This window comes from Ursus arctos, unplaced genomic scaffold (assembly GCF_023065955.2).
Source record: "Ursus arctos isolate Adak ecotype North America unplaced genomic scaffold, UrsArc2.0 scaffold_23, whole genome shotgun sequence".
In the NCBI taxonomy this organism is placed as follows: domain Eukaryota; kingdom Metazoa; phylum Chordata; class Mammalia; order Carnivora; family Ursidae; genus Ursus; species Ursus arctos.
Genome location: NW_026622908.1, coordinates 23,161,753 through 23,174,798, shown reverse-complemented (window position 1 = coordinate 23,174,798; position 13,046 = coordinate 23,161,753). Strand labels below are relative to the sequence as shown.

General features: G+C 48.4%; 1 protein-coding gene across 4 annotated transcripts in view; it reads right to left on the bottom strand.

Annotated features, from left to right (window-relative positions):
- The window catches only part of LDLRAD3 (low density lipoprotein receptor class A domain containing 3), a 223,486-nt gene that overhangs the window by 100,130 nt on the left and 110,310 nt on the right, over nucleotides 1-13,046 (bottom strand). For all 4 annotated transcript variants that reach the window (XM_026512104.4, XM_044389018.3, XM_044389016.3 and 1 more), the window contains one exon: nucleotides 3,597-3,731. In XM_026512104.4, the coding sequence (XP_026367889.1) occupies nucleotides 3,597-3,731 (135 nt within the window). The remainder of the gene's footprint in view (nucleotides 1-3,596; nucleotides 3,732-13,046) is intronic.

Below are 13,046 nucleotides of genomic sequence, written 5' to 3'. Positions count from 1 at the left end.
GGTCCGGATCCTCATGTCATTCTCACTGCAGGGCACATCCCCCTTGAGGGAATGCCAGAATCATCTACTCTATTTAAACGACAGCAAAATACTGATTATTTTAATAGATTGTGTATACTTGAACTTGCATAACTTAAACACATACACACTATTATACCACATAAGGTACAAATGAAACACAGCTTCCTGGGGCTCCTGGGTGGCTCAGTCGGTTAAGCGCCTGACTCTTGATTTCAGCTCAGGTCATGATCTCAGAGTTGTGAGATCAAGCCCTGCATCAGGCTCCACGCTGAGCGTGGAGTCGGCTTGAGAGTCTCTCTCCCCTTCCCTTTGCCCCTCCCCCCTGCTCACGCTCCCATGCTCACACACACCCTCTCTCTCTCTCTCAAAAAATAAATAAATAGGGGCGCCTGGGTGGCACAGCGGTTAAGCGTCTGCCTTCGGCTCAGGGCGTGATCCCGGCGTTGTGGGATCGAGCCCCACATCAGGCTCCTCCGCTATGAGCCTGCTTCTTCCTCTCCCACTCCCCCTGCTTGTGTTCCCTCTCTCGCTGGCTGTCTCTATCTCTGTCAAATAAATAAATAAAATCTTTAAAAAAAAATAAAAATAAAAAAAATAAATAAATAAATAACCACAGCTTCCTAACCTAACACCCTACAGAGAAATCTTTTCTAGTATACAGCACTTACTGAATGGACTCTGTGCAGGGCCCCGTGCTACTAGGTAGGATCTGTGGAATTCGAGGGGGGAAAAAGGCACACTTCCTGTTCTCTGGCAGCTAGCAACAGTGCCTTTCCACAATGGTCACCCTTGCTCAGAGGCTGTCATACTAAATGGCACCTGACAGCTGTCACCCATGCCCTGAGGGGACTTGTTTTCGGAGAGCTTACTTTCTACAGGGGTGTCATTTGGGTACAGAAGGCACAAAGCTGAGATTCTAAGGGAAGCTGCTCCAAGTTACGTATTTGCCAAGAGCTGGGCTTCGCGTGCATGTGTCCACCACTGACCTACCCAACACCTCATGTTTATAATACAAGAGTATGATGCAGAGGAAGAGAAAGAGCTGGACTTAGAAATACAAACTTCAACCAGCCATCGGAGAGATGGTTCTTAAGGGCGAGGAAAAATCTGCTTCAGCAAAATGCAGGGACAAGCACGTGGAGGGTAGGGGGATGCTGCCAAAACCATCAGGACAAATTCCCTACCCTCCACGTTTTAGACGTAGGGGTTGGTGAGTCTAGGATGCAGGAACACATAACAAACTCTAAGAAACAGTACTTACAGCAAATGTCCCTCCATCCCTCCTATCTATGCTAATACCTCCTTGACTTTGGGACGGCTCCTCCCCTACTTGATATCCATCACTGCTGATGGCAGATGCCAGAGGAGCTATACTGGCATATGTTTTGGTTTATAAAAATCTGACTCTGCGTGAAGGCTAGACACACCTTATTGTTCGATGAGCAGTTTAAAAACTACCAGGCAAGGGGTGCCCGCGTGGCTCAGTTGGTTGAGGGTCTGACTCTTGGTTTCGGCTCAGGTCACGACCTCAGGGTCGTAAGAGCAAGCCCTGCATTAGGCTCTGTGCTGAGCCTGGAGCCTGCTTGGGATTCTCTCTCTCCTTCTCTCTCCGCCCCTCCCCACTTGTGCACTGTCTCTCTCTCTCTCCCTCTCTTAAAATAAAAGGGGGGGCACACCTGGGTGGCTCAGTCAGTTAAGCATCCGACTCTTGATTTCAGCTCAGGTCATGATCTCAGGGTTGTGAGATCAGGCCCTGCATCTGGCTCCACACTGTGTGTGGAGCCTGCCTGAGATTCTCTCTCACCCACTCCCTCTACCCTCATGCCCGGTCACTTGTGCACACTCTCTTTCTCTCTAAAAAAGCAAAATAATAATAATAATAATAAAAATTTTTAAAAATCCCAGGCAAATGGCAAGATTAGAAACCTCTCTAAAGTTAGTATAAAACAGTAGTTCTCAGAATTACTGTATATTTCAACCACTTGGAGGACTCATTAAAACACAGACTGCTGAGTCCACTTCCCAGGTTGATTCTGTTGGTCTGGGATGCAGCTTGAGCTCTGTATTTCCAAAGAGTTCCCACATGATTCTGGTGATACTGGTCTCAGGATTATACTTTGAGAATCACCAGTGAAGGGAAAACTCAAAGAGAAGATTTTCCAGACGAGAGGATAATCAGAAGTTAATTCTACCCAAGACTCACCTCCCAGAGCTCTTCTCTGCACAAATTTTGGCAAAATCTATGTTAGTAAACATTTTGTCTTTTTTTCTCTGTGGACCTTAGGCATACAGACTTGGACTGGTCATAATCCTTGATGTGTGACCTACCCTCACCAGTGGCCTACACACGACTCATTCATTCATTCATTCATTCATTCATTCATTCATTTTTAATAACATAATAAACATCAGCCAAAATAAAGGCTAGGACTGTGAAAAGGACCTACTTGTAACTTCACGGAACTTATTCCACCCAACCTGCCTCCCAATGTATGAGCGACCCAGTTAGCCCCCTTTCTCTTGCTTTTCTGGTTTACAATTTTATTCAAACTATAAACTGTGGTTCACACGGCAGAATACCGAATAACAGTCCAAACAAATGAACTCTACCAACAAACAATAATGTGGGTGAATCACAGCAATAGGATATTAAGTGAAAAAAGTAGTGACGGCAAACAGATCATACCAGTTTACAACATTAGAAATATATATTTTTTACGATACCTTAATATTGATAAACATTTTTAAATCTTTATATATTTTTTTAATCACTGAAAAAATACGTGTTTACCAGAAGAGTCAATGAGTAAAGAAAAGTGCCCGATCAGTTTTAACAGAGGAGGATATGACCCCGCTGTATCCTTCTGGGCTCCCTAAAAAGCTCACTTTCCCATCCCCCCAACCGCATCCCTTCAGATTCCATAAAATTACCCTGAGCTCAAGAGTCCTGATAGGAGCAGGCAATTCACACGAGAGGAACAAAGTAGTAAACAAACACACGGGGGAAATGTTGACTCTGCTCATAATCAGAGCAATGCACATTAAAGCATTCGGGGAGCTCTCATTCTATGACTACTAAATTAGCAAAAATGGAAAAAACAGAACAGCAGCGAATACCCGGGATGCGAAGGTGAAACTGACAAGCACAGACAACGCTAGCACCCGGGTAAAGAAAAAAATTGTTTCCAACAGCTGCGTGTGGCAGTGTAAGCCATGAACTGTGCAGATGTCCCACTCTGCAGAATTTATCCTGAAGAAGTAATGCAAGACAAACAATCCAGGTGGACCCCAACGATGCAACAATTTAGAAAACCACGGTGGAGCATCCTGACCGGCTGGGGCGAATTACAGTTTTGAAGAGAAAACGTGTATGTGATATTTCATACAGGAGGAATACGAAATGCAAAATGGTAGGTGCCTCACAGGTAAAAGCAAGGGTACGGGGGCTGCAAGGTAAAGTGCAAACATTAATGTGGCTATTGTATTTGGAGGGGGTATGGGTGCTGTTTTCTTCCTTTCGGTGTTACTGGGTGTGGTGATGCAATTCTTTTTTTAAAGCTTTGGAGGCTTCCTACCTTGCGAGCTTTCACAGCTCTCCTCGTCACTGTTGTCTTGACAGTTATTTTGCCCATCGCAAATGAAGCTCTTGTCAATGCAGAGGCCGTTCTTGCAGTGGTAGCGCGCAGTGGAGCAAAGCAGAGGGTTCGCCGCTGTGAAGGGAAAACAGAGCAGGTCACCAGGGAGGCCAGCAGGGCCCATGGAACCAGGCGGTGCCCTGCTCAGGAAGCAGTGAGCTCATCTTCTAAGATGGCTGACTCAAAGACCATCCTGGGAAACTGGCCAGCCAATGACTAGGACAGGATAAGACCTACCCTGCCCCATTCTAAAAGCTCCTTCCCCCAAGTCACCAGGCGGTACCCTGTAACCACACCAATGTGGCCGGAAGGCAATGCCTCAGTCCACATGGTTAACCTCCAGGCGGGCTAGCTGCCTCTGAAGGTCCTGGGGCAAAACCTGAATCTCCTGGGAGAGTCACGAATGAAATGGTTGGTAGCATAAGACACACAGAGAAGCAAGCCAGAAGGAGGAGCTGAGTTGGGGAATCCGTGAACCTCTGCTACCCAGGGAGTGACGGCATGATCTGGTCCAAGAGCTGTATTGGATTCTTCTGGTTCTATAACTATAGACCGGCCTCTTAATCCCTCATGTATCTTTATGGCTCACCACAGTAAACTCGGTGGTCTCCATTTCTTTGCAATCAAAGAGGCCCATTAACCTACTCGGTCAGCCTGAGCGGCACCCCTGTGAGGCTCCCTGTTCTAGGCACTTTCAGAACCTCAAAAGAAATGACGGGCATGGTCCCTCCCCTCAAGGAAGAGAGTGGCAACTGGCCAGGCCAGTGTGAGGTCAACGCAAAGCTACCTAACAACACACAAGCAAATCTCCATAGAAGATCAGGATTTCCACAGCACAATTTACCTTGTTCCCCTGTTCCCTGCAGTGCAATTCAAACGAGGCTCATTCCAGGGCTCTAGTTTCAATAAATGAAGTAGCGAAGTAGAAATCAGTCCAATCCCAGCTCTGCCGCTTATGAGCTGTGTAATCCTGCATAAATTACTTCGTGTCTTTGAACCTTGGTCTCTTTGCCTGTAGATGGGACAGGCTACATAAGTTGTGGGGCCCAGTGCAAACAGAAAATGTGGGTTCAGCTCTTCAAAAATTAAAAATTCAAGAAGGGCATAAAATCAGGCATGGCGCCCTTCCAAAGCTGAGCCTGGGCCCTGTGTAACTGTGCAGGTGACAGGCCCATGAAGCCAGCCCTGCTCAGAGCATTAATTTGCCCATCAAATGAGATGACATGTGAGCAAATGTGCAGTGCAAAATCTGACTCACAGCACATGCTCAGGGAATGTTCGACACGCTCCCCTATCACGTTTGTCTGGGTCCCACGAGCGTGGCCCTCCCTGCAGAGACAATACTGGCGATGATGAGGAGGGCACATACTGGATGTCAGGGAATGGACTGAGCCCACACCTGCATTACACGTGGCGGGAAGAGCACCAGATCGGGGTGCCAGGCCCAGCACAGAGATTGCGATGCGATCAGGGGCAAGTCAGCTGTGGTGTCCCTTGGTGGACCTTAACTGTAAGATGGCATTTGTAATACATCTTTCCCACACGCTTCACTGAGCTATTGTTAAAATGCACACAGATCAAGGCGGCAAGGGCTGAAGACTTCACAGGGCTTCATAAACCCGAAGGACTGCAGAGGTTTTTGGTTTTGTTTTGTTTTTTTTTTTTAATATCTTTAACTATGTAACTCAGGAAGTTTGACTTGAAAGGTCAGAGGAGGTAGAAGGATGGAGGAAGCCAGTGCTCTCTGCTTTAAAGATAATGGACCAGTGTAAAGTCACCCAAAAGTAGTCTAGCCTGAAAATATAAGTTTTAATTATTTTAATTGCTGTGGGCCAGAGGACGGTTCAACTTGATCAGAATGAAACCAAGGTCTGATTTCAGCCAAAACCAAAATGGGGAAGCTCAAACCACAAATCACGTTCAGTTTCTGTCCAAGGCAGCCCTCCAAACCCTCCGGCATCCCATGGTGGTGGCCTTCAGCTTCCCTGGGACCTTGGGGGTCATGTGTATGCAGCTGAAGTGTCGGCAGCAATCAGCTCACTCAGACGGACAGCCTCGGAAAGGGGCTCTAATTGCTCCAAGATGGGGCGGTCGCACACGTACGTGAACACCCTGGCGGGGAATCTGTGCCCAATCAGCCTTGCTGACAGGGCTGGCATCTACTTACTTTTCTTCAGCCTCACACCCTCTCAACCCTGCAAACTCACTCACAGAAAAGAAGTGACGTGTGTGTGTGTGCGTGTGTGCGTGTGCGCACACTCACGGCCATATATGCACACACGTACATTACATACGTGTGTGTGCGTGGACGTGTATAGACAGATCACACACATCTGCAGGATAAACTAAGACTGGTGATACCCTAAAACACAGCTCCGATAAAGAATCCAGACTGATTGAAAACCAAGTCACAGCCCGACTTTAACACATATAACCACACGGACTAGTAGCCAGATTATTATATAAAGATCTCTCACAACTCAAGAGGAAAAAGACAACTCCGTAGGAAAATGGGCAAAGGATACGATCAGACAACTGCCACAAAAGAAATGGCAAATGGTCCTTAACAGCTGGAAAAAATGTTGACTGTCATCGGTAATGAAGCACCACTTTGACCACAGCAGACTGGCCAAACTTAAGGTCTTAAGAGACCGCCAGGTTGCTGGCAAGGATGTGGAGGGAGAGAAGCTCTCGGGGACCACCAGTGGTATGCAAACTGGGGGATCCACCTCGGAGACCAATTTAGTAATTTCTAATAAAAAGGTGCCCGTGCCCTCCAGCCCCGCAATTTCACTTCCAGCTATACACTCCAGGGAGAATCCTGAACACAAATGTTTACTGAAGCTCTGTTTGTAAAATAAAAAAATTAGAAATGACCCAAATGTCCATCCACAGGAGAACAGATGCGTGTGTTATGTTGGTGCAACAGAGTTCTACAGCAGGAGGTGGCTCACCTTTTCTCTAAAGGGCCAATTAGGACATATTTAAGGCTTTGCTCACTATTCTGCCTCTGTCTCTGTCAGGGCTACTCAACTTTTGCCATGGAAATCCATCAACAGAGGGCATGCCTGTGTTTCAATCAAACTTTATTTATAAAAACAAGTGGCAGGCCAAATACGGCCCAGCAACCGTTGTTTGCCAACCCCTGATGAACAGTAGTAAAAAGTCAATCAACCCAGGGGCGCCTGGGTGGCGCAGTTGTTAAGCGTCTGCCTTCGGCTCAGGGCGTGATCCCGGCGTTGTGGGATCGAGCCCCACATCAGGCTCCTCTGCTATGAGCCTGTTTCTTCCTCTCCCACTCCCCCTGCTTGTGTTCCTTCTCTCGCTGGCTGTCTCTATCTCTGTCAAATAAATAAATAAAATCTTAAAAAAAAAAAAAAAGTCAATCAACCCAAAACAAAACAAAAAACCCCCAAAATCAGTGAACCAGAGTCAAGATCCATAAACATCACAAATACCACAGTGTGGGAGCAAAGTAAGCTCAGGACAGTAGATGCCTCCGGGGAGAAGGGAAAAGGATAGACTCCAGGAAGGGGTATACGCTGTGAACTTCTAATGATATCTGGTAACATTTTATTTTAAAAATCTAAAGCAAATAAGGCAAAATGGAAACATGATTTTTTTAACTGAGGTAAAACTAGCATACACCATTATATTAGTTTCAAGTGTACAAAATACTGATTCGATATTCGTATCTACTATGGAATGATCACCGCAGTAAGTCTAGTTGACATCCGTCAGCACAGTTACAATTTTTTTCTTGTGATGAGAGCTTTTAAGATCTACTCTCAGCAACTTTCGAGTATACAATACAGTGTTATTAACTAAGCTATAGTGATACCATTATTATAATACATTATTAATAATAAAATAGATCATTAACTATAGTTAATACAGTTATAATAATATAACAATAGGCAACTTGATTTTTTTTTTAAAGATTTATTTATTTGAAAGAGAGAATGATTGCAAGTGGGGGTAGGGACGGGGGGGAGAGAGAATCTCCTGCAGTCCCGCAGACTCCCACTGAGTGCAGAACCTGACATGGGGCTCGATCCCACGACCCCGAGATCATGACTGGAGCAGAAATCAAGTCAGCCACTCAACCGACTGAGCCAACCAGAAGCCCCGGTAATGTGATTTTTAAAACGGGGCTGGAGGGCTTCAGAGAGGAGGGGGGTGGGAGAATGGGATAGGCTGGTGATGGGTAGTAAGGAGGGCACGTATTGCATGGTGCACTGGGTGTTATACACAACTAATGAATCATCGAACTTTACATCAAAAACCAGGGATGTACTGTATTGTGACTAACATAATATAATAAAAAATATTATTCTAAAAAAATAAAATAAAACAGGGTGTTGGGGACGCAGGTGTTCATTTAATTCTACTTTGCCTTTTCAGTATGTTTGAAAGACTCCACTAAAAATGTTGAAGTGTCTAGTCTGGCAGAAATGTCTCAGTGATCACGAACTTTCCTTTACTCTTCCCTCACAGAATGCCATCTGGCCCACCAACACCTGTTTTGGTGTCTTCCACACTTAGATGGCCAGTTGCTCGGAAGACGCAGGTCCGTGCTGGCCTCACCCACACCTGGCGTTCCTCCTTATCAACGGCTCCTCATAAAAGAGCATATCCTCGGGGCGCCTGGGTGGCTCAGTCGTTGAGCTTGAGCGTCTGCCTTCGGCTCAGGGCGTGATCCCGGAGTTCTGGGATCGGGCCCCACATCAGGCTCTTCCGCTGGGAACCTGCTTCTTCCTCTCCCACTCCCCCTGCTTGTGCTCCCTCTCTCGCTGGCTGTCTCTCTCTCTCTCAAATAAATAATAAAAATAAAATCTTTAAAAAAAAAAAAAAAGAGCATATCCTCGCCACTGTCCAACAGGAGGGCAGAGAAACCGAGGCAGAGGAGGCCACAGGAACACTGCCCAACCCCAGCAGCAAGAACGAGAAAAAGGCCTCTGAGCCATCAAAACGCACATGGCGTGTGCACGCCCTTCGAGGCCTGGGGGCTTCCTCCTCGAGGGGCCTTCAAGCCTTCACCTCCCTCAGGCTCTATTGATTCTCCAGCTCTGTAAATTCCAGCAAGGTTTGCGCTCCCATTCCCAAGGCCACAGCGAAGAGAAGGAGAGGCGATGTTGCCTGGCCACTCGCAGACGAACCGCCCGCAAGAAACACAAGCAGACAACTATGGCAGGAGACGGAGAAGCTATAAAAAGCTGCCTTCCGAATTCCAAAAGCACAGCAGCCTAAGATAGTTTCAAAAGAGACCAGAAAGTTCTAAAAGGAGCCAAAAGCAACCCTGTATTATAGCCCAGTCTAAAAATTAACGTTCCTAAGATGGCCCTGCGCTGTCGCCAACGGAGGAAAACTGAAAAAACCGGGATGCCATGCATCGCAGAGAGATCGCTGTCAACCACGGCCCTCCAAGGCATAAACACGTCCAGTTATTGGGCAGACTCACTTAACCAGAGGAGCAATACACCCCCCGAAGTTTCACTCTATTTCTTCCAGGGCCTCTGCCCGTCGACCAGGCTCAGCCACACTTGAGGGTGAGCACGCGTGGGACTATGGCGGACCGACCCTGGAGGCTCTGGGCGGACAGGGATAGAGTCTTACGGGCTCCCACGGTCCCATGGAACCCTACCCAGGACCCTAAAAGAGTAACTGTTTGATGGACAGCTCATCACCCGAGCAGCAAATGCTTCCTACATCAGGATGTTATGTCTCAGTATTCTCTAGCAATATTTAATGTGCTCCAAATGTATGTTTTCTTTGTCCTTGGGAAGGTTTACCAGTCACCGAAAAATGTATTCCTTTCCTCAGTTAACTAGAAAGAAGAACATTATTTATCCCAATAAGGGTGGAGAAAACTGTCCATAGAGTCAATTTCAAAAACTCAACAGCAGACTCAAAAGCTCTTTAGTTATTATTAGCACAACAAACACAGGGATCCGAGGATCTGTTTTCAAGCCCACAATACTCAGGAAAGAGAACGTGTCTCCCCCTGCCATGGGGGAGAGAGGAAGGAGTTAAGGTTAAGCTCCGTGGTTAATTAAACTGGCAGCGTTTACTTCAACCACATCTGAAGGAGAAGCACCCAGGGCCCACTGCGGTTGCCCAAAAGCAACTGACCGGCTTGAAGACAGGAAATGAAGCAATCTGTCTCTAGCAGGATGTAGGAAATGTCGCCTTTAATCCATATAAAGTCTGTGAAGTCGGCCCCTCTTGCACCTCAAAGGGTTCTTCATAAAACACTTCAATGAGAAACTCCTCATCACCAGCTCCCTCGTTTCCCATCTGCTCCCCATCCCCTGGCAGCCGCTCACTTCCTCACCGAGCATCCCAACCTCATGGCCTCCAGGGAGAGCTTTGCTTTCCAGCTCCAATTTCCCTGGAAACCAGGCAGCTGGGGGAGCTGGAGCTGCCCGGAGCCTTCCTCTGTTCCAGGATGGAGGGCCCCCCAAGCCCCTCTAGAAATCATCTGTGCCATTAACAAGCACGACTCCCTTTGTGCGGGAAAAGGCATGCAGCCCCGACCTGCAAAGAGGCAGCCTGGGCGCTGCCAGCTGCAAGTTCTTGCCCTCCTTTCAGAGTCTGCTCCCCGAGGCCTCTCCCAGCAAGCCCTCCGCCCACTGAGCCAGCGTGGCCCATGCGCAGCCACGTTCTGGAGCTAGCCCCTCTTCTGGGTCTGCAGGAGGGGAAGGAGTCACCACTCTGGGCAAGAGGCAGGAGGCAGAGTCCTCAATCCCGCTGAGTCTCTAAAGGCTCAGAGGATTGGAATTTTCAAAATCCCTCTCGAGTCCACTGGGTGCTGGTGGCAGAATTCTGATTCACTGCTGATGACAGTCTGTTTCCTCCTCCCTATAAAGGCTTCCGGGACATGCCCACCTCCTGTCCAACACCCACGCCTGCCTTTTATCCAATTTCACTGCTTCAACCACCGCCTTCCCACGGATGGCCTCCTAGACCCTTCCTCTCGCAATAAACATCATTCCCCTGATGCCCTGTGGACACTGCAGCCTGAATACCCCCTCCCTCACACCCTGCATGTCTGCAATGGACGACCTCCCCCCTCTCGCTCTTCTTATAGCTCCACTCCTATTAAAGGGACCACCATGTCCCAGCTCTTCAGGCTCCAACCACGCATGACCTTCTCCCTCTTCTCACCCTGCAACTTGGCTCAGGTTCAACTGCTCCTCATTGGGTATAAAATATAATCCCCAGGGACACCTGGGTGGCTCAGTCGGTTAAGCACCTGCCTTCGGCTCAGGTCATGATCCCGGGGTCCTGGGATCAATGTGGGACTCAGCAGAGAGCCTGCTTCCCCCTCTCCCTCTGCCCTCCTTCCTGCTCGTGTGCGTGCTCTCTCTCAGAAAAAATAAAATCTTTTCTAAAAGGGGGGGGAGTAATAATATTACCAACGTAAAATGAGATAGTACATGGAAAGCGTATAGAAACGTGCCATATGCAAAGTGAGTGCTCAGCAGCAGTTTGCATACCCCCCAGCCTCTGCCTTGAGCCCTTAGCCTGAAAACCCCCCCATGGAACTGCAGGGCCAATTTTTAATGGTACCCATCCACCTAGGTCCATCTCCTTCAACAGCTCCCACTGATGAGCCCAGAAGGAAATAATCTCCCCCATCACTGGTTTCCACAGCACTCCCAACTGCCAACCCATCCAATATTATAATTATTTGGATGTGAGTGTTTTTGTCTCCCTTGCTTGAGCGTAATCTCAACAATGCCAGAGAGTCCTGTATCTGTCCCATCTCCACATCCTTTGCAGTATCTCGCACAGGTCTGGCATAGAAATGGTGGAGAGAAGATGAGAATCTGAAAGAAGGTAAGAGCTGGGGTTAATGAACAATGTATGGCTTAAACATGCCCTCTGGGTAGCCATCTGAGACCACAGAAGAGGGTCGAGACACCCATTTGTTAGGAATACATCCTGGCTGCCTGTCTTCCTGCTTTAACCCTTTGTTCGATTAGCTGCTTGGCCCACTCGTTCAACAGACATTTACTATTGACTCTTTCCTTTAAATAAGCACTCCACTAGGCACAGGGGATGAAAGAAAGCCCAGTTCGTATTCTTAAAGAGCTTGCATTCTAGTGGGGGAGACAGGCAGGTCAATATGCAATGAAGACAGAGCACGAGAAGTGCGATTTATTCCATATGTATCTATTGCACGCTAAGGCCTGAGCCAGACTGCACACTTGGCCCTGGGAATACGGCTGTGAGCCTGACAACAATACCATCTCACGAGGTCACAGTGCGGCAGGGAAGACAGAAAATAAACACAAAGTGGTGCTACAAACAGTGAGGCAGGGGAAGGAGACAGAGTGGGAGACCAGGGAGGTAAGGAGTTATTTTTTTTTATAGGGTGCTCAGGGCAGGCCTCTCTTTTTCGGTAGCATTTGTTCAGAGAAGGTCCAAGATGGTGTGCAAACACACTGGAGAATGAGCCAGCCCGGCCCTGGCAAACCAGGGGTCTCTCCCTAAGGAGACAGGTCATTCAAGCAGAAGGACGGAGCCTTTAAGGAGACACAGATGGGGGGCTTTGGAGCTCTGGGCGGAAGAGTCCCCCTGCTACAGCCCCCTTCTGCCCCAGCTCATCCGATGCAGGCCCGACTCCTTGAGGGCACCACTGGGAAATGGAGCATCTAACCAGGCTGACACAAATAGAGCTTTGGGAACAAGGCAGCGCTGGGGGGGTTCTGTGAACAAAAACCACAGGTACACTGGTGAAACCCGGCAGCTGTTCAGGGGGACAGGCGAGAACTGGTCAGCAGCGGAAGAAACACAGTCTAGGACACGGTGGTCCTTCTGGGCACAGGTATGCTGAAAGCAAGAGGAGGAGACCCTTAGCCTGAATCAGTGGCCCATGCAGGTCGCCCAGGCCACGCTGCCATCTCGGTTCCGGGCAGGAGTCTCCGTCCTCACACCAAATGAGGACTCAGGTCAGGGCTGTGCGGCCAGCCGAGCCAGTGTCCCACGTCCAGCCAAAGATGTCTGAGCGCAGGGGAGAAGAAGGGGCCGAACGCAACCAAGGGAGGAAGGACAAAAAGCGAAAGGGTAAAATCTCAGCATTGTGAGCCTCCGAGAGGGAGTCCTGGCTCTCGCTTATCTTCACTCCTGAGTCAAATGAGTGCAAACGGTGGGAAAACCTGTCCGGAGAAACAAAGTTCTTCAACAACAGGACGCTCTTGGGATGTCTGGGGGGCTCAGTCGGTTAAGCGGTGTGCCTTTAGCTCAGGTCGTGATCCCAGGGTCCTGGGATCGAGTCCCGCAGTGGGCTCCCCGCTCCCTCTGCCTGCTGCTCCCCCTGCTTGTGCGTGCGCTCTCTCTCTTTCTTTGACAAGTAAATAAATAAAATCTAAAAAAAAAACGACT